We start from the raw sequence: 22,804 nt of genomic DNA, 5'->3' as shown, positions 1-22,804 counted from the left end.
GGCTAGATCGACTTGACTAGAATATATATACTTTATGGGGGCAGAAGGAAGCGTATCCGAAGTTTTTCAAGTTTGTCACGCGAATATGCCACGCCCACTCTAACGCCCACAAACCGCCTACTTCCGTGGCGCCCACAATTTTCATGCTAGATAAAAAATGTTAACTGAAATTTATTGTTCTCATCAATATTTATCGATTGATAAAAAAAAGTTTGCCATGACCGCTTTGACGCCCACAAACTTCAAAAAGTCGCAAGTATGAACGCGGATATCTCGGAAACTATAAAAGAAAGAAAATTGGGATTTTAGATTTAAATTCCGTAGCCCTGTACGCAGCGCAAGCTTGTCACGCGAATATGCCACGCCCACTGTAACGGCCACAAACCGCTAAAAACTGTGACTCCCACAGTTTGGGTGCTAGAATAAATACTTTAACTGAAATGTATTGTTTGCATCAATACCTTTACCTAATGCGCATCGCAAGTTTGTCACGCGAATATGCCACGCCCACTATAACGCCCACAAACCGCCTACTTCCGTGGCGCCCACAATATTCATGCTAAATAAAAATGTCTAACTGAAATGTATTGTTTTTATTAATACCTATCGATTGACCAAAAAAAAGTTTGCCACGCCCACTTTGACGCCGACAAACTTCCAAAAATCGCAATTATGAACGCGTATATCTCGGAAACTATCAAAGATAGAGAATTGGGATTTCAGATTTAAATTACGTAGCCTTGTACGCAGCGCAAGTTTGTCACGCGAATATGCCACGCCTATTCTAACGCCCACAAACCGACTACACCCGTGGCATCCACAATTTTCATGCTAGATAAGAAATGTTAACTGAAATGTACTAGTCTCGTCAACACCTGTCGACTGATCCAGAAAAAAGTTGGACACGCCCACCCTAACGCCCATAACGCTTAAAAAGAGTAAAAGGGTATACTAGATTCGTCGGAAAGTATGTAACAGGCTGAATGAATGGTTTCCGACCCCATAAAGTATATATATTCTTGATCAGGGTCACTAGCCGAGTCGAACTAGCAATGTCCGTCTGTCCGTCTGTCTGTCCGTCCGAATGAACGCTGAGATCCCGGAAGCTATAAGAGCTAAGCTATTGGGATTTCGCATGCAGATTCCTGAGCTTTTTACACAGCGCAAGTTTGTTTTAGCTGCGTGCCATACCCACTATAACGCCCACAAACCTCCCAAAACTGTAGATCCTAAAGTTTGGATGCTAAAATAAAAACAAGGAAGAACGCTATAGTCGCGTACCTCGACTATTAGATATCCGTTACTCAGCTAAAGGGACGAAAGGGAAATGGAGATATGCAAGCAGCAAAGCGAGATTGAAATGCGCCACCTACCCACAAACTTGAACAAGGCTACAGAATCTAAGCCTGGAATCCCAATTCTCTATTTTTGATAGTTTCCGAGATATCCGCCTTCATATTTGCAATTTTTTGAAGCTTGCGAGCGGTTTGTTGGCGTCAAAGTGGGCGTGGTAAACTTTTTTTGGGGCAATCGATAGGTATTGATGAGAACAATACATTTCTTTTAAAATTTTTATTCTAGCATCAAAACTGTAGGAGCTAAAGTTTTGGGCGGTTTGTGGGCGTTAGAGTGGGCGTGGCACTCTGCTGAAACAAACTTGCGCTGCGTAAGAAGCTCAGGAATCTGCATGCCAAATCCCAATAGCCTAGCTCTTATAGTGTCCGAGATCTCTGCGTTCATCCGGACGGACAGACAGACGGACAGACGGACATGGCTAGATCTACTCGGCTAGTGATCCTGATCAAGAATATATTTACTTTATGTGGTCGGAAACGCTTTCTTCTGTCTGTTACTTACTTTCCGACGAATCTAGTATACCCTTTTACTCTGCGAGTAACGGGTATAAAATTATATCCTTGGTGTTTTTTAACATATAAGCTCTTACGCTTGGAAATAACATTTTTAATTAGGTCTGAACTTAGAATTTATTTTTACAAAATCGGACGACTTATTATATAGCTGCCATAGGAACGATCGGTAAATTGGTGAGGAAATAATATGATCCAAATTATAGTTTCGGTCTTTCTTGACATATTATCTTATACTTTTGGGAATATAACTTTTTGTATTTTTAAGAATTTCTATTTAAATTTAATAATTATAACTGAAAGAGTATACAAACTTCGGCTTGTCGAAGTTAATTTCCTTTCTTGTTTTTTCGGTGTTAACCGACGTTTACATATGCGTTTATAAGTTTATAACCCAGGTAAGATATACTATAACAATAATTATAATTATAATTAATTATTTAAATTATGTAAATGGTTTATTTACAGTATTTATTGTTCCGCACTTTACCGCAGCGCTGCCTGACAAAAAAAGTAATATATAACTAAAATGTATTAAAACTTATATTTAGTTTAAGTAATATAAATCGACGGCCAGAAAGACCCTAAGAAATGTTTTCGCAAAGCGATCAAATAAATTCAAAATAAAAAAGTGCAAAAAAAAATAAACAAATTAAATACCGCAACAAAAATTTAAAAAAAAAAATGCAACCAAATAAAAAATGAATTATATTTTAACTGCTTTTTTACCATTTATATCGATGACACTTTATATTTTGTTACACATGATATCACAAGTGTCATGTTACGACATACGACAAAAAAGTACAAGGCACGGACTAACTTCGAAAAATTTTCATATAAGCTATCACGAGTGAAAAAGCGGACATCCCTTACAAATGTCTACATGGAGTGTCTTGCGTACCCTATAATTCACCAGGTGATTCACGGGTAAAGACTGATTTTTAGAACTGAATGGTACCTTTTGTATTTTGCTCTGTGTTACTTAACTGACTTAAATGAATTCATAACATAAAGATAATCAAATTGTGTGTAATGACCCGATCTGGAAACGGGCAACGATCTTGGGGAAGGCAAATTTAAAACATTTATTTACGCCATTAGAGTTTCACTAAACTGCAAAAATGAGCTCAAGTTTAAAAAAAGTGATAAGTGATAGCAGGTATAATGAGAAAAACAAATCTAACAATAATAACAATAGCACTTATGATCCCCGTGTTTAAATAATGAAACCATGATAATGCACGACAACGTACTTTACTTGTGGCAGACATTGCATTACGGCAGCACCGAGCCCAACTGACCCGTTTTTCCGGCCAATGCAGATAAAAAAATTATGCAATTACCCTGGCCTGGTGAAAATCTGAGATCTCTCTTAGCCGCATGCCTCGTCGCGTCTTTCTTGTCCTCTCTCATCGCACGCGGCACCGAGCCGTTAAACCGATCTACCCTACCCTCTTCTTATATCTTAACATATGTATGTACAATGTATACACATACATTGTAAACATACATAAATACATATGTATAAATGCCCTGCGTATTTTTTAAACCCGCGAAAATGCTTGTACATTTGTATGTATGCTCAACCGCATTCCAGTTTGATTACTGCTTGTGGTGGCGTCAGCTTCGCTCCCGCTGCCAGAGTTTTTAAAATCTTTGCCCCGAGGCATAAACAATGCCGAATGGGACGCTCAAAAATGGTGCAAGTCATCGCCCTGCTAAGCTCTTTATAATTTTTTTGACTTTTATTACATACACAGAATCCGAGGTTGAAAAGCGGAGCAGCCTTTAAAACTAATTGTGTGCTAATAAGGTGTAGGCTGCTGAGCTATGTTTCTTAGTCATGGTTTTCGCGTGACAACTGTGTACATACATAAGTACCATCGGAATTGTGAAATGAGCTGCACTCTAGTCTGATTCCGGCAAAGCCAGAATCATCTGCTGGAGTCGCTTTGTTTGGCATGTTCGTCTCATCGATGGTAAAAAATTCAAATAGCTCGGCTAGATTGGTAGTTAAATTATGCTGTACAAGCCAGTTGAATAGTAAAACCCTCGGCAGTCACAAGTAAGCACTTACTTCTTGCTTCTTAACGTAGTGTATGGCACTTATTTCTCCGTTGCGACAGTTTTCCGAGGCTACACAGTCCGAGTCACGGGGACAGGATGCAAACGGCACGGGAGTATTTATTGTAGAAATGGGTGGCGGCGCCTGGTAGGTGCAGCAGATATTGGTTTCCGGCTGACAGTTCTGAGAATAGAAAGAGAATTTGGTCAAAGAATGAACGAGGTGTGGTCAATTTGATCTTATTGTATAAAGTAAAACAAGAAGGAACGCCATAGTCAGATACCCGTTACTCGGCTAAAGAGAGAGCAAGGGAGATGGAGATATACAAGCAGCAAAGCGAAATTGTACAGTGCCAAAAACAAGAAGGAACGCCATAGTCAGATACCCGTTACTCGGCTAAAGAGAGCGCAAGGGAGATGGAGATATACAAGCAGCAAAACGAAATTGTACAGTGCCACCTACACGCGATTTCCATATATGGTAATAAAGGTGGTAGACAGATTTAAGCTTATTTTATATATTATATCATGTCCCTGAATTATAATTTACAATTCTTGTAATTCTATCACTGTGGACGGAAGTTCAGGTAGTGACGAACCACACCAGGACATGTCCTCTTGCATAAGTGAAGAACAAGTGACGCTCCATATAGAAAATTGTATGGGATGTCCGCATTTTCACAAGTGAAAATTCAAATGAAAATTTTTCGAAGTGCCATGGGATTTCACTTGTTCCTTATACTCATTTTTCGTATGGCCTATCACGTGCCGGTGACACGTCTTAAGTGAAATCACTTGTGAAAATAAATTTTTTTTCATGAGTTTTCACTTATGAAATCACTTGCAAGTGACACGTCCCAAGTAAAATCACTTGTGAAAATCAGAAATTTTACCTGACTTTATTATTTTCACTTTAAAAAACGAAAGAAGTAAATCTGCTGCGCACAATTTAAATGGCTTGCTTCCCTTTCAGTAACTCAAACGGAATGAATGATTTCTTTTGTTTTCTCTCTCGCAGTTGGCGCGTGCCACTGCACCTATGTATACCCTTTCTAAAGCGAAAAATATCCGACAACATAACTTTTACTTTTTTGAGTAATAAATATAAAAAGGAATTCTTTAAAAATGGTACGATTAAAATGTTTTAAATATTTAAATAAATTTTAACGAACTAAATTTCTATAACTTAATTAAAAAATTATATTATAATATTAATGTATAATACGTAAGCATAACATTAAAAATAAATTCAATTTACTTAATTTTACTATAATCAAATAATTTACTTTTATAAAACAATATTTGTTTTTTTTTTCGATATACAATAATGCTCCTAAAATATTAGGGCACTCACATGTCGCTGCGACACGAAAATTTTTCCGCATTAGTCGCTAGCCGAACATACAGGAGAGACTCAAAAGAAATAACGGACCTGCCGAAATTTGTCTCTGAGAGCGCCGAGTGCAGGCAGATTATAAGACAAAGAAAGAGAGGGAAGCTCCGAATATCTGCCTTTCTTTGTTGCACGCTCGTTTTCGTAGGCAGTCTTCTATACTGCGCCGACTTCTCTGCTGACGTCAACAGCGGCACAGCGTTTTAGGCACAAAAAAAAATCAAAAAGCTTTTTGCCTTGAGCCATGTCACCGCGTCCCTACTGCAGAACTGAAGGGCAGTGACGCTCCATATAGAAAATTGTATGGGATGTCCGCATTTTCACAAGTGAAAATTCAAATGAAAATTTTTCGAAGTCCCACGGGATTTCACTTGTTTCTTATACTCATTTTTCGTATGGCCTGTCACGTGCCGGTGACACGTCCCAAGTGAAATCACTTGTGAAAATCTGAATTTTTCAATCAGTTTTCACTTATGAAATAGAATTTAAAATACATACATTTTATTTACTTTTAAATTCATTTTAATTAAATAGTGTTATTTAGGTTTTCTGTTAAAGGACAATTATTGTTAGTAAGCCTAGTTTAATGTTAAGTTTATTTCCTTTTTACATTACATTACATCATTAAACCTTTGCTCCTGAAAAAATTTATGGGCATACATATGTTAAAAAAATTTGTTTTATTTGTTTATTTGCATATTTACCATTTAAAGCTGTGTTTCACTCTTTGCAGGAATTTTATTGGCGCAAAACATTTCATCATCCACTTTCGGCTTACGCAACCCATTGAATACCTTAATACTTTAAACTAAGATCAGTGCACAACATCTTCAACTTAATGTAACACTTGCCTGACTTTATTATTTTCACTTTAAAAAACGAAAGAAGTAAATCTGCTGCGCACAATTTAAATGGCTTGTTTCTCTTTCAATAACTCAAACAGAATGAACCCAGTATTCCTCTCACCCCTTAACATGATTTCTTTTAATTTCTCTTCGCTGTGGGCGCGTGCCCCTGCACCTATACCCTTTCTAAAAAAAAATACAAAATGAATTCTTTAAAAATGGTACTATTAAAATGCTTGAAATATTTAAAAAAATTTTAACGAACTAAATTTCTATAACTTTACCAAAAAATTTTATTGTAATATTAATGTATAGCTCGTAAGCATAACATTAAAAGTAAATTCAATTTACTTAATTTTACTATAATCAAATAATTTACTTTTATAAAACAATATTAGTTGTTTTTTTTTCGATATATATAAAATATTAGGGCATTCACATGTCGCTGTGCCACGAAAATTTTTCCGCATTAGTCGCTAGCCGAACATACAGGAGAGACTCAAAAGAAATAACGGACCTGCCGAAATTTGTCTCTGAGCGCGCCGAGTGCAGGCAGATTATAAGACAAAGAAAGAGAGGGAAGCTCCGAATATCTGCCTCTCTTTGTTGCACGATCGTTTTCGTAGGCAGTCTTCTACGCTGCGCCGACTTCTCTGCTGACGTCAACAGCGGCACAGCGTTTTAGGCACAACAAAAAAACAAAAAAGCTTTTTGCCTTGAGCCATGTCACCGCGTCCCACTGCAGAACTGTAGGGTATAGATGCAGGACTGAAATTCAGCAGTGACGGTGCCACCATAACGAGTGATACACTAATCGGAAGGTATCGCAAAAATTAAAAGGATTGCATACCAAGAAAATCAATTGGCTCGGGATAAAGTGCAGTGATGGTCTGATCATAGTGATGCACCAATCGAAAGGTATCGCAAAAACTAAAAGGATTGCATAACAAGAAATTCAATACGTTTGGCAGAAAGCGCGGTTAAAGTGTAAAAGGTCAATTTTAGAAAATTGGAGCCGTTGGGGTTGGTATTGATGAAAGCCTCAGGTTGTCTGTAAAGTTGTACTCTTGCTAAAAATACTCGTCGATTGTTATTGTATTTGTCCCAAAACGTTGTTTTATCGTCCTGGAAATTTAATATGATAACAGGCGTAACAGCTGCATAAGTAACTTTAGTTTTATCATTTTTATCAAAGCATTAGCATCTATATTTTGTTAATTAGGCGCGCTTCATCAAAATCATACAGCTTTTGCTTACACAGCTTACACAGTATTGCGGCGTGCCAAATGAGATAACTTTGGTATGTTAAAGGTGCGATCGTTACTAGTTTTTTAACTCTTTAAAAGGTGTTTTTTATACCCTTGCAGAGGGTATTATGATTTCAGTCAGAAGTTTGCAACGCAGTGAAGGAGACATTTCCGACCCCATAAAGTATGTATATTCTTGATCAGCATCACTAGACGAGTCGATCTAGCCATGTCCGTCTGTCCGTCCGTTTTTCCCACAGGAATAATCGGAAAAAAAATTTAAAATAATTATTTCTTTGGTGTTTTTAACATATAAACTCCTACGCTTGTAAATAACATTTTTTAAATAGTTCTGAATTTTGAATTTAATTTTATCAAAATCGGACGACTATATCATATAGCTGCCAAAATAATATGAAAAAAATTATAGCTTCGGTGTTTCTAAACATGTAACCTCCTACGCTTGGAAAAACAATTTTTTATTTAGTTCTGAATTCGTATTTAATTTTATCAAAATCGGACGACTATATCAAATAGCTGCCATAGGAACGATCGGAAAATTGGTGTGAAAATAATATGAAATAAATCATAGCTTTGGTGTTTTACTTACTTTTGTGATTATCATTTTTTGTATTTTTAATTATAATAAATATAACTGCAAGGGTATACAATCTTCGGATACCGAAGTTAACTTCCTTTCTTGTTTGATTTTTCGACGTTTCCGCTCTTATATAATTTTGATTTTGGTAACCTTTGTTTCTGGAATCGAGTCCACCGCAAGGCACTTAAAGTGAAAAATGTTCAGTAGTCAAAACGTTGTCTCTTACTTCATGTGTATCCTAATCAGGACAAGAGTTCTTGCCGATCAGGCAACTGTATTTTAAAGCAACCATAGAATCAATACGGTAAAATGAGTCAAATTTGGTAGCAAGAACATGATCAGGGGCGTAACAGCATGTAGTGTTTTAAATGTTAAGTGTATAAGTATACACATCGACGATTGTTCGTCTCTCAATGAAGGTAAATTTGTGGTTTTAAGTTGGTTAGAAAGTTACGGGCAAGTAAAGGGTCTCTTTGTATCACTTTGTATTTCTACTGTTTAATAAACATTTTAATTCGTAAAATCTGCAAGAGCTTTACATTTTTATACCCGTTACTCGTAGAGTAAAAGGGTATACTAGATTCGTCGGAAAGTATGTAGCAGACAGAAGGAAGCGTTTCCGACCCCATAAAGTATATATATCAGGATCACTAGCCGAGTCGAACTAGCCATGTCCGTCTGTCCGTCTGTCTGTCTGTCCGGATGAACGCTGAGACTTTGGAAACTATAATAGCGCAAGTTTGTTTCAGCAATGTGCCACGCCCACTCTAACGCCCACAAACCGCCCAAAACTGTGGCTCCAACAGTTTGTATGCTAGAATAAAAATTGTAACTGAAATGTATTGTTCTCATCAATACCTATCGATTGACCTCAAAAAAAGTTTGCCACGCTCACTTTACCGCCCACAATCCGCCCAAGCCTGTGACGCCCACAATTTTCATGCTAGATAAAAAATTTTAACTGAAATGTATTGGTCTCGTCAATACCAATCGATTGATCCAAAAATAATTTTGGCACGCCCACTCTAACGCCCATAACGCTTAAATCTGTATACCGCCGGTAGGTGGCGCATTTTAATCTCGCTTTGCTGCTTGCATATCCCCATTTAGCTGAGTAACGGGTATCTGATAGTCGAGGTACTCGACTATAGAGTTCTTCCTCGTTTTTAATTCCAAAGTTGGGCCCGATTTTATTTATACTGAAACAAGGAAGACCGCTATAGTCGAGTACCTCGACTATCAGATATCCGGTACTCAGCTAAAGGGTCCAAAGGGAGATGGAGATATGCAAGCAGCAAAGCGATATTGTAATGCGCCACCTTCCCGCTATCTCAATATATGGTTATGTGGGCGGCAGACAGATTTAAGCGTTACGAGCGTTAGAGTGGGCGTGGCAAACTTTTTCTGGACCAATCGATAGGTATTGACAAGACAATACATTACAGTTAAAACTTTCTTTCTAGCATGAATATTGTGGTCGCCAAAGATTTGGGAGTTTTGTGGGCGTTAAAGTGGGCGTGGCCAACTTTTTTGTGTCAATCGATAGGTATTGTCGAGACTAACACATTTCAGTTAAAATTTGTGGGTGTAAGAGTGGGTGTAACACCCTGCTGAAACAAACTTTCGCTGCGCAAGAAGCTCAGGAGTCTACATACCAAATCCCAACTTTCTAGCTTTTGTAGTTTCCGAGATCTCAGTGTTCATCCGGACGGACAGACAGACGGACATGGCTATATGGACTCGGCTAGTGATCCTTATCAAGAATATATATACTTTATGAGATCGGAAACGCTTCTTATGACCTGTTACATACTTTCCGATGAATCTAGTTTACCCTTTTACTCTACGAGTAACGGGTATTACTAGCTTTCCCGCCGCCTAAGTGGTAGTAGAGATTTTAACACCATTTCTCTCCATAGAAATATTATAGACTGTCGAAATACTTCAACAAATTTTACAATTTTTTTTAATTCCGCGGACTTAACACTAAATTAACTAACTCTATTTTTGGCCTTCTTTTCCTGGTATCCCTTTGACACATTTTACTGTAATCTTGTTACCCCGTTGCGTATTACCCCAATTCGCCAGTTGGCTTTGGTCTTTGCAACATTATCTCTTTGTCCCCAACCCAGTTCCCCTGAATATTCTTATTGGTGGAGATATTTCTTTTCGGTTGATTTAAGCATTTTAAATGCACTTTGCAGCCAAATAAATAAGTTTGAAAATTTAAATTAATTTTTCCTTTCAAAGAATAACATTTCCATGTTTTTAAAATTGAAAAAATTATTGAAACCGGACCAGTCTTTAAAAAGTTATAGCCAAAAAATAATCAATATTTTTAAATTAAATCTAGATTGCTCACCACATGCTGCAAATAAGCTGTTTTCACTAACACGCCACCAAGCCGCTAGGGGCAGGCTAGTTGGCGCTGTAAGCCAAGTGGAGCTATAGAAGAAGAAGATACGTGGCGGGTATCTAATAGTCGAGGCCATCAACTACAGCATTTTTTTTTGTTATACCAGTTACTCGTAGAGTAAAAGATTGTACTAGACAAAAATAATCAATATTTTGGAATTCAATCGAGATTGCACATTACATGCAGAAAATTAGCTGTTTTCACTAATAAGACGCCAAGCCGATAGGGGCGCCATAAGCTTCTTGGCGCTGTAAGCCAAGTGGCGCTATAGAAGAAAACAAGGAAGAACGCTACAGTCGAGTACCTCGACTATCAGATACCCGTTACTCAGCTAAATGGAGATATGCAAGCAGCAAAGCGAGATTAAAATGCGCCACCTACCGGCGGTAGACAGATTTAAGCGTTATGGGCGTTAGAGTGGGCGTGGCAAATTTATTTTTGGATCAATCGATAGGTATTGACGAGACCAATACATTTCAGTTAAAATTTTTTATCTAGCATGAAAATTGTGGGCGTCACAGGCTTGGGCGGATTGTGGGCGGTAAAGTGGGCGTGGCAAAATTTGTTTGGGGTCAATCGATAGGTATTGATGAGAACAATACACTTCAGTTAAAATTTTTATTCTAGCATTAAAACTGTAGGAGCCACAGTTTGGGCGGTTTGTGGGCGTTGGAGTGGGCGTGGCACTCTGCTGAAACAAACTTGCGCTGCGTAAGAAGCTCAGGAATCTGCACGCCAAATCTCAATAGCCTAGCTCTTATAGTTTCCGAGATCTCAGCGTTCATCCGGACAGACAGACAGACGGACAGACGGACATGGCTAGATCTACTCGGCTAGTGATCCTGATCAAGAATATATATACTTTATGGAGTCGGAAACGCTTCCTTCTGCCTGTTACATACTTTTCTACGAATCTAGTATTCCCTTTTACTCTACGAGTAACGGGTATAAAGATAGGTGGCTAGGTGTGTTGCACCTAGAGCTGGTTTCCCTCTCGCACTGAGTAACGGGTATCTAATAGTCGAGACCAGCGACTATAGCGTGTTCTCGTGTGTCAGCTGCTCTGATATAAAATGATATAGTTGAAAAGTAATGGTAGGGGCGCAGGACAGAGGCTTTACGCTCTTTGCATTTCCTCTCTTCACACTGACCTGCAGTGCATTCACATGCGTCAAAAAGAGAAGGAAGATCGTTTACGCAGTGTTGCAGAGCACCAGTACATAGAACAAAAATCCGTGCATGTAAAATTGTCGGTTAAAAACTGTACACCGACTACCACTCGTGTGGCGGAACTTTTGCCGTGTGCCTTATGCGAATATTCGCAAATTTTCCAAGTGTCCTCCAATTTTAAGGTAAAATAAGTTTCACCAATTTTTAATTTCAAAGCTGAGTAATATCAGTGGCAAGAAAACAGGTTCGCCTCTGCGTAGGTTAATTATAGGGCTTAATTGACCAACACAAAGTTACCAGCACGACCCAGCAACAAAGTCATCTTAGCTAAAAGTTCACCGATGTTAACCACTTCATAAGTGATACGCAGAAAGATGACCTCTCAACTGCTAGTTGCAATGCGTTGAACTTTTCCGCTGCAGTCTTGGCGGACCTTTGCTTATATTGCTAAATTTTATTATCTCACTTCGATTGGTCAGCTGGCATTTAGCAACTGAACTTTTGCATATTAGTAACTGTGGCCAAAGATTAGAAACCACATGTGTAACTCAAAAAATTTCCCGATGGGTATTACTTGCAGAAAAGGAATGTCGTGTCATGAAGAAGATTGGAAATAACCAGTTCAGATAGCAGAGTTGCCAGAACTGGCATTTTATATATCATCTACCTCTAAATATTACAAATTAAACTGTCTAATTCCACTTGTTTATGTCCGCTTTAACGTCTTCTCAAGCAAGAAAAGCTAAAATCTAAAACCTTTTAATTGTTTCTAAGATTATTTTGAAGCTTGACCTTGACTATTGAATATCTTTGGCCTGAACGCGAGTTGGACATGCTAAATGGGTATTAAATAGCATGCTTGAATCACCTCTTTCGTTTTGGGAAAGTACTCCAATCTGGTTTATGTATCTCTGAAATGATTCCAGTTTTGTTGTGGCAAGCTTAGCTTAAATGACTGTAAATGAATCACCTTAACATACCCACGGCCCCGGAACTAAATTTGGCATAGTTCGAGTCTGAATACATAAATATGTACATGTGAACTTAACGCACAGGTTGATTAGCACATAAAAAAAGCAATGGAACTAGGGAATATTTATAACACTTCTAGCACAATTCCTTGTAATTTGTGTCGTAGTTGGTTATCTTTCAATCGAATAACTAATTATTCACATATACAATTAATTAGTCAGGCAAAATATTTCCCTGAAAATTTTTTCGTTTAGTTTTTTTTCGCACGCCAATCAGACAGATTGACTTTAGTATTGGACAGATAGTTATTCCGATTTGCAAAAATGTACATACCAAGACTTAACAAGAAAGGAAGTTAGCTTCGGCAAGCCGAAGCTTGTATACCCTTGCAGCTATAATTATTAAATTTAAAAACACCAAAAATGATATTCCCAATAGTATAAGATAATATGTCAAAAAACACCGAAGCTATAATTTGTTTTATATTATTTTCCCACCAATTTTCCTATAGCTATATGTTATAGTCGTCCGATTTTGATCAAATTAAATCCGAAATTCGGAACTAATTAAAAAGTGTTATTTCCAAGCGTAGGTGGTTATATGTTAAAAAACACCGAAGCTATAATTTGTTTCATATTATTTTCCCACCAATTTTTCGATCGTTCCTATGGCAGCTATATGATATAGTCGTTCGATTTTGATAAAATTTAATTCGAAATTCAAAACTAATTAAAAAATGTTATTTCTAAGCTTAGGAGGTTATATGTTAAACAAGGAAGAACGCTATAGTCGAGTACCTCGACTATCAGATACCCGTTACTCAGCTAAATGGAGATATGCAAGCAGCAAAGCGAGATTAAAATGCGCCACCTACCGGCGGTATACAGATTTAAGCGTTATGAGCGTTAGAGTGGACGTGGCAAATTTTTTTTTCAATCGATAGGTATTGACGAGACCAATACATTACAGTTAAAATTTTTTATCTAGCATGAAAATTGTGGGCGTCACAGGTTTTCGCGGTTTGTAGGCGTTAAAGTGGGCGTGGCAAACTTTTTTTTGGGTCAATCGATAGGTATTGATGAGAACAATAAATTTAAGTTAAAATTTTTATTCTAGCATCAAAACTGTAGGAGCCACAGTTTTGGGCGGTTTGTGGGCGTTAGAGTGGGCGTGGCACTCTACTGAAACAAACTTGCGCTGCGCAGGAATCTCAGGAATCTGCGTGCCTAATCCCAGTATTGTAACTCTCATAGTTTCCGAGATCTCAGCGTTCATACGGACAGACGGACATGGCCAGATCGACTCGGCTAGTGATCTTGATCAAGAATATATATACTTTATGGGGTCGGAAACGCTTCCTTCTGCCTGTTACATACTTTCCGACGAATCTAGTATACCCTTTTACTCTACGAGTAACGGGTATAAAAACACCAAAGCTATATATTTTTAAAATTTTTTTTCCGATTATTTCTATGGGAGCTATAAGGTATAGTTGTCAAGTCCGGCTGGTTCCGACTTATATACTACCTGAAAAAAATATAAGACTTTTGGGAAAGTTTCATCCCGATACCTTTAAAACTGAGAGACTAGTTTGCGTAGAAACGGACGGACAGACGGACATGGCTAGATCGACTCGTCTAGTCACGCTGATCAAAAATGTATATACTTTATGAGATCGGAAACGTCTCCTTCACTGCGTTGCAAACTTCTGACTGAAATCAATATACCCTCTTTAGGGGCAACTACGAGTGCTTCGCAATACAGAAAATGCAGATCAAGCAACCAACGCCCGCAATATTTTGTGCCATATCGCTGCAGACAAGCTCTAAAATTTTCGATTAAAGTCTTCGTCGGGAGTAAACGGACAGGAAGGCATAAGCTTCTACTTTTTTACTGTTCCCTTAAAATGTATCCATTTTGTGAACAATGCCATTGACAAATTAATATTAGGGTATCACATCGTCTGCTCGAGAGTTTTAAGTATTCCTGTTATCTGTTAAGAGCCACCAACTTACTTGTATCCTTGGAAACTTTTGGGTAAAGAATCCGTTCAGGCACTGAACATGGCGAACACATTGCTGGCCGGGATCGCACTTTAGGTACTCCTTGGGTGGCAGATAGGGTGGTCCCTGGAATGGGGACGCTTGCCTGCTGATGATGGCGTGGTTAAGAAACACGTTCGATGAGGGGTTTACTGAATCTTGTGTTTCCTTTTGAACCTTGATGCCGTTTTGGTACTGGCCGTTTAGGAACATGTTGCCCTGATAGTCGGCACTGACTAAAGGTAGCATAATCAGTGTAAAACATAAGACAAGCTGCTTCCGAAACCGTGAAATAGTCATTGCGACTCGACTCTCTGGAAATGGGCCTAATAAACTGGAAGCAAAATAAACAACGGAAAATAAATTAATTTTTAATAATAAATAAATTAAATACTTTAAATGGACTACAATTTTAGTTTTAGATAATTGGTTGCCAAAAAATAAACAAAATTGGACTACGATTTTACTTTTAAGATGATAGTAAATTAAGTTTTTATGCCAATGAATACCCTAAAATTAATCCATATGTCCTAATAACACAGTGTATGACAATTCTACAAACAGTGTTCCGTAAACTAGAGGTTAGAGAATAGATTTCCACCGTGCTCAAATTAAAATGTTTGTTTTGTCAGAGAGATAAACTATTTACTTATCTTACTAATTCAAATATAAAATGTTTTTGAAAATACTTAATTTTTAGGTCACATATGGTCTAGATTATTAAATTTTTACTTGTGAGATGAGGAACTTGTGAGATGGTTTCAAAGTCGCCTAGCTGGGGCAACCGAGCGGGTCGCAGGTTGCGGATGGCGGACGACCTCTCTCGAGGCCAACTGTGAATAAGCTGGTGGGATAAGCCAAGGCAGGGGAGGCCACTCACACCACAGCAAAGGATTTTAGGCCAATAAGCCTAACATCATTCCTGCTTAAGAGCTTTGAAAGAATGATAAGCCTACACATAAGGGCCACCGTAGACCCGACACAAATATCAGAAGCACAACACGCCTACACCAAAGGTAAGTCAACCGAATCGGCGCTACACTTGGTGGTAAGCAGCATCGAGAAATCACTCAACACCAAGGAATACACACTGATCGCCTTCCTGGATATAGAGGGAGCCTTCAATAACGTGCTTCCCACTGCTTTAACAGAATCTCTCACAGAACTAGGGGTTGAGCCGCCAATGGTGAGGCTAATCCATAAATTGCTGATAAGCAGAATGGTCACAGCCACACTAGGGACCTCAACCCAGACTAGACTAGTGAACAGAGGCACCCCGCAAGGAGGTGTACTATCACCCCTCTTGTGGAATATCGCAGTAAATAAACTACTGCGGATTCTGGAGGGAGGAGGTTGTAAGGTCGTGGCATACGCAGACGACGTCGCCATCATCTTTAATGGAAAATATCCACAAACACTTTGCGATCTTATGACCGCTAAACTCAAAATACTATCGGAATGGACGATAGCGAACGGACTCGGGGTAAACCCCTCGAAAACAGAACTTGTTCTATTTACACTTGTTCTATTTACAAATAGGTACAAAATTCCACAACTTAACCCACCCATTTTAAATAATTGTAATCTCTCTTTTAGAGGTACGCCAGGTACTTGGGGTTAGTCTAGATAAACGCCTCAAATGGGGCTTAAACAACCAAGAGAGAACCAAAATAGCGATCATTGCACTTTACTCCTGTTAAAAAGCAATCGGGCTAAGATGGGGCATGTCCCCAAGAATGGATATACACAGCGGTAGTCAAGCCAATCCTACTGTACGGAATGGCTCTGTGGTGGACCGCCTTGCACAAACAATGCATACTGACTCCTCTAAACAAAGTACAGCGAATGGCGGCTTTGTGTATTAGTGGAGCCCTTCGAACCACCCCGAATGAAGCGCTGAATGCGATCTTGAACCTCCCTAGCCTGGACTTAGCAGGCATGGAAAGGGCCAAATCGGCAGCTATTCGACTGAGGGACACAGGGCAGTGGAAAGCCCAATTTTATGGCCATGCTTAAATTCTCCAGCATGATAAATCGATTCCGAAGATCACGGATCTATGCAAATCCATTGAATATACTCACACACCATTTGAGGCCCTGATTCCTGATAGAGAGGAATGGGAACAGGACCGACCGGGCACGACGGACGCAATCTGTTTCTATACAGATGGCTCCAAATTAGAAGGACACGTTGGCGGAGGAGTATACTCCGAACAATTAGATATTAGGAAGTCATTCAGGGCTCCGGACCACTGTAGCGTCTTTCAGGCGGAGGTCCACGCTATAAAAGAAGCACTAACCTGTTTAAGGAACTTTAGCCTCCAGAGAGGACACCTAAACATATATAGTGACAGCCAAGCGGCTATTAAGTCGATCTACTCGACAAATACCAACTCCCGTACAATAGCAGACTGTCGCAGATCTCTCCTCTCCTACCAGGAGAGGAAAATGTCGGTATGCCCATGGCTACTTGGAAGCTAAACATAAAAAACCACTTGAACACACTAGCCAGCACCCATTGGCAAAACGCACCACAGTGTCGCATCTCTCACCAGACATGGCCTGTGATAAACAACAAAAAAGCCTCGGAGTTACTCAAACTCAGCCGCACAGAGTGTGGCATGTTGATCCGACCTCTTACAGGCCACTGGCTTGTTGGCGCACATGCCGGCAGGCTAAAAGCCCCGCAAAATGATTTCTGCAGAAGCTGTAGGGATGAGGAAGAAGTGGAAACGGTAGAACACCTTCTCTGCTTCTGCCCAGCCCTATGCAGACTCAGACTGAAACACTTAAGAAGCCCCTTCATCGACGATCTTACCGAAATATCGGAGATTAATCTCAAAAGCATAAGTGCCTTTATTAAATCTTCCGGGTGGAAGTCGTGCTGATCAGCTTAACACAGGCTGAAACTACTAGAAACGGGACCCTAGAGAAGGAAGAACGAGATCATGCGGTATCACAATGGACCAATTGAGGTCTAAGTGTGTCGGACTATAGTCCGACAGCCGCCCTAACCTAACCTAACCTAAACTTGAGGCAATGTAATGACTTTCCTGCCTTTTTTACTGATTCCTAAAAAATTATATAAATTTAAAACTTTTTAGGTGACTACCTGATTATGTTCGCTCAAAGAATCTGTAGCGAATTGAGTCACTGATTTTTTAATCACAATTCGACAACCGTAACGGACAGGATAAATTCGCATGATGTTCCATCAAAAAGTCGATCTTAGCGCAAATCGCGCTTCCGCGATAGTCAGTCAAAGCTAAAAATAGTTGAGTATCACCAATCCAAAGCAAAAACAAAAATTCAAGATCAATATATAAGTATGTACATACATAGTTTACTAGTGGAGATTAAAGGGTGTACTAGATTCCTCGGAAAGTGTGAACAGGCAGAAGGAAGCGTTTCCGACCCTATAAAGTATTTATGTGCTCGATCAGGATCACTAGCCGAGTCGATCTAGCCATGTCCGTCTGTCTGTTCGTCCTTATGAACGCAGAGATCTCGGAGGTATAAAAGCTAGTTGGGACTTGAAATGCAGATTCTTGAGGTTATGGGACAGCGAAAGTTTATTTCAGCAGGGTGCAACGCGCACTCTAACGCCCACACGCCCACTCTAAAACCTGTCTAGCGCCCAAATTTTTGAAGATTTTGAAAAAGTTTAGGTGCAATTTTATTTTGATTTTCAATATCTTCTTCCCAAAAATGTTCGGAATCGGACCATCCACTAAAAAGTTGCCAGCAAATAAAGAAATCGCTGCAAGGATGTGCCTTTGGGGTGTGAATTTGTCAAGAGTCGCTTTGCTGCATATCTCCATCTCTTTCTTGGCTGAGTAACGGGTATTTTTTAGTCGATGGCATCGACTATTGCGTTTTCTCTTGTCTTAGTGTGTATTTACCAGTTTGTCACCATACCATACAATTTTGGCTTACGCCAAGAGCTGTAGTATTTAACTCCGCTAAAATTTTAGCACCGAACATTTACAGTAATATGCTTAGCAACTTTCCGCCTTTAAACTTTTGAAAAATACTCATTTTTGGAAAAGAGACATTTAAAAAACGAATCGTTCATATATAAAAAACAAATACTACAACTTAAAAATTGTATTGCGGTTAGAATAGTATCCCGAGTTCTCTAAATATTTAAGTGTTAGAGTACATATATTTCTATTACAATTAAAAAAAAGACTTTCTTACCTAAGTTTTCTGAAAATTGTTGTCTTTCCGCATTTGATAACAATTTAGCAAAACAAAAAATAAACAAGGAAGAACGCTATAGTCGAGTACCTCGACTATCAGATACCCGTTACTCAGCTAATGGGACCAAAGGGAAATGGAGATATGCAAGCAGCAAAGCGAGGTTGAAATGCGCCACCTACCGGCGCTGGACAGATTTAAGCGTTATGGGCGTTAGAGTCGGCGTGGCAAATTTGTTTTCAGATCAATCGATAGGTATTGACGAGACCAATACATTTCAGTTAAATTTTTGTTCTAGCATCAAAACTGTAGGAGCCACAGTTTTGGGCGGTTTGTGGGCGTTAGAGTGGGCGTGGCAAATTTTTTGTTGGGTCAATCAATAGGTATTGACGAGAACAATACATTTCAGTTAAAATTTTTATTCTAGCATCAAAACTGTAGGAGTCAGAGTTTTGGGCGGTTTGTGGGCGTTAGAGTGGGCGTGGCAATCTGCTGACAAACTTGCGCTGCGCAGGAATCTCAGGAATCTGCATGCCTAATCCCAATATTGTACCTTGTATAGTTTCCGAGATCTCAGCGTTCATACGGACAGACGGACATGGCTAGATCGACTCGGCTAGTGATCCTGACTAAGAATATATATACTTGATGGGGTGGGAAACGCTTCCTTCTGCCTGTTACATACTTTCCGACGAATCTAGTATACCCTTTTACTCTACGAGTAACGGGTATAACAACAAACAGCAAAATTCAGATCGCATAACCAACAAATAAATTTTCTCCAAGATAAACAAAATGCACAGTGGTAGCCAAATCCAACTAGAGAAAACGCTATGGTCGACGGCCTCGACTATTACCCTGCAAGCAAAAGGGCGATTTTTCAATCGCCTGAAATCGCGATAGAAAAACGATAGTACACTACTTACAAAATCAGAATATACATGTATCGCGTAGAAGTAACTTCTAAGTCACTTCTGGACGATAGAAAGACGATAGTACACATTTTACAAGAACTAAACTAGTGGAAAAAAACAAGCCATAAAAAGAGGTGGCGGTATTTTTCCGGTACCGCTTTTTTTTTGAAAATTTTTTTGGTCTTCCTTTTGACCCACGCTTTTATTTTTCGCCCGAGCGTCATTTCGTTGCGCGATTTGTCTGTGTACAGTGCGGCTTTGTATCAAATTTGTGCGTTTTAAAAATATAGCTTTGTTTTTTTCTAAATGGTTTTAATTGCTTAACATATTTCAATGTCCCTCTCAACAAAAGGTGCGAAATTACGTGCTTATCGTGAGGTGTACGATTATTTAAAGCTATTTACGGACAAGCTAGCTGTGGACTTTACTTGGCGTGTAACTGCGGAGAAACCCAGCGTCCAACGATTCTCAACCAATTTCATTGTAAAAGTAATGTTTTCCAGTTTATTTTTACTTTGACTGAACAAAAAACAATTTTTGTTTCTGTTTTTTTTAGAAATGGGTATTAATAAATAATACATTTCTTATGTCGACGGAGCTGGACCTAAATAACATTGTTCAGCAAAATTTCCTACATGCCAGAGACCGTGTATTCAAGCGGAAAATGCCTTTATATATGTAAAGTCACTTTTGAGTGACTCCAGAAGTTACTTCGGCGATATCGCATTCGGATCGCGGAAGTGACTCCCGTCGGGAAGAAATGTGCCACTTCGGCGACACTTCCAGAAGTTACTTCGGCGATATCGAAATGTACCACTTCGGCGGCCCTTCTCGGAGGCACTTCGGCGACACTTCCAGGAGTGACTTCGGCGACACTTCCAGAAGTATCGCAGAAGTGACTTCGAGAAGTGTCGCCGAAGTAGCACACTTCTTCCCGAAGGGAGTCACTTCCGCGATCCGAATGGGATATCGCGGACGATCATTTTTATCTTCTAGAAGTCACTTAATAGTGCCTTCCGCGATAGAAAATGCTTGCAGGGTAGATGCACGTTACTCAGCTTAAGGGAGTGCGAGAGGGATGGAGATTAAAGCATATCAGCATATAGCAAATCTGTTTTTTTCACTATCACACCCAGCCTTAAGCGTAACCTAGCCTATAGCGCCCCTAGTGACTTAATGGAAACAGCTGATTTGCTGTATGTGGTGTGCAATCTCGATCATGATTTACTTATAACTTTTATGACTGGTTCGATTTCAATATTTTTTGGCATATAGATGGGTGTTGATTATAACAAATTTACAATTTCGTTTGCATTTTTACACAATATTAGACAGGTTTTTTGTGTTATGGTAGTTTGTGGGTGTTAGAGTGGGCGTGGCACCCTGCATGCCAAGTCCCAACACTCAATCTCTTATAGTTTCCGAGATATCCGCGTTCATACGGACAAAAGGGCACGGCTAGATCGATTCAGCTAGTGATTCTGAACCAGAAAGAAAGAGTATATATATTACTTTATGGGGTCAGAAACTCTTCCTTCCACCTGTTATATACTTTCCGACTTATCTAGTACACCATTTCACTCTACAAGTAACGGGTATTAATATCAAATGACTGTACTGACTGCCAGTGGAAGGTAGGGACTCGGAAACCTCGAAGCAGCGACAACTGAAACCGAATCAATGGAACAATCCCTAAATCAATCAACCGCAAATCAATTTTTTATTTATAACCACAAAAGGCTACGGCTGCACATAATAAAGCCTAAGGCTAATTTGCCCTGGAGGCATAGCGACATCTAAAAACGTAGCGTGCCGGAGGCCAGGCAGTACACGTCTAAGAAAGTATCCGCAGATGTCCTTTAACTTTTAACTTGACAAGGCTAAGTACGGATGACTTTTCAGATGTTGACCATGGATATTAAAATTCAACACTTTTGTTCCTTACACAGAAAAGATCACGATTCTTCTTTCTCGGACGCGAAATCAAACGCACTAACGAACCACTTGAATATGATTGTGAATATTTAACCATCGTTTGTTTTATATGTGCCCAGCAAAGCCAACGGCATCGCACCGCAGAAGCTGCGCAGCCGACGTCAGCCGTCGAAGATGCGAGCAAGTGAATCACACTGAGCTATGCCGCAGCGCTGCTTGTGGCGGTAGATGAGTAAACGCTTGCGTTGACGTCGGCGCGACGCTCGTTCTCTCCGTAAGCTCACTTTCGTTTGACGCGGATCTTGATCTTGGCTGCTCTGCCCAGACTCAGTGCACAGTCTCAGAAGAAGCGGCAGATGGTTCAGACTTAGGCTCTGGTATTTGTCGGATCTTAAGTCTCACAATTCTCTTCCTGCGCTCGCTTAGCGGCACGGCCTAATTAAGCTTAAACATTTCAGGGGCTTTACATTTGTAGCATTGCTATTTCGAGCTCTTTTAGGAGCTATTACTAATTAAGTGTGGTTGAGGGTCTGGTTTTGGCCTCTGAGATTGAATTTGCTGTAGCACACAAAGTGGTTATATAATTTGACGAGCGTGCAAGGTGCAGCTATAATCATGTAAATAGCACAAAAAATACTACTTCTTTGCAAGACAAAGTGGCACAAACTTTTCTTATATAAGATTCCTATCTAAAAGGTTCCTATTTTAAAAAAATTTCGAATCAATATTTTGATACCTATTTCTCGTAGAGTAAAAGGGTATTTTAGATTCGTCGAAAACTATGTAACAGGTAGAAGGAAGCGTTTCTGACCCTGTAAAGTATATATATTCTTGATCAGGATCACTAGCCGAGTCGATCTCGCCATGCCCAGCTGTCCGAATGTCCGTATGAACGCTGAAAGTTGGGATTTGGCATGTAGATTCTTAAGCTTCTTGTGCAGCGCAAGCAGGGTGCTACGCCCACTGTAATGCCCACAAACGCCTATACGCGAAAACCCACTTATATTAAAACCCATTATTTTCGAAAAATTTAAAAGAGTTTTTGCTTTGATTATCAATGACCAACTATACAAAGAAAATAAAGTGTGCATTCTTGGGAACAGGCTCATTTCTACTTGTATATTAATAAAATCC

General features: G+C 39.4%; 1 protein-coding gene across 9 annotated transcripts in view; it reads right to left on the bottom strand.

Annotated features, from left to right (window-relative positions):
- Positions 1-21,840, bottom strand: part of scaf (inactive serine protease scarface) — a 57,312-nt gene extending 35,472 nt beyond the window's left edge. For 5 of the 9 annotated variants that reach the window (XR_011605741.1, XR_011605740.1, XR_011605742.1 and 2 more), the window contains exons 1-3: positions 21,681-21,840; positions 14,595-14,955; positions 3,949-4,119 (exon numbers count right to left, since the gene is read on the bottom strand). Coding sequence is in view for 5 of the 9 variants with exons in the window: in XM_065868536.2 (XP_065724608.1) it covers positions 3,949-4,119; positions 14,595-14,921 (498 nt within the window). In the remaining 4 variants the exon portion in view is untranslated. Of the gene's footprint in view, positions 1-3,948; positions 4,120-6,032; positions 6,051-14,594; positions 14,956-21,680 lie in introns of those variants that run through there. The other 4 variants (XM_065868538.2, XM_017070562.4, XM_065868537.2 and 1 more) reach the window with 3 other exon arrangements.
- Positions 21,841-22,804: the final 964 nt, after the last annotated feature.

Source organism: Drosophila suzukii, unplaced genomic scaffold, assembly GCF_043229965.1.
Source record: "Drosophila suzukii unplaced genomic scaffold, CBGP_Dsuzu_IsoJpt1.0 scf_4, whole genome shotgun sequence".
NCBI classification, from domain to species: Eukaryota; Metazoa; Arthropoda; class Insecta; order Diptera; family Drosophilidae; genus Drosophila; species Drosophila suzukii.
Note: the sequence above shows the minus strand (reverse complement) of the source record. Positions and strands in the feature narration are given on the sequence as shown.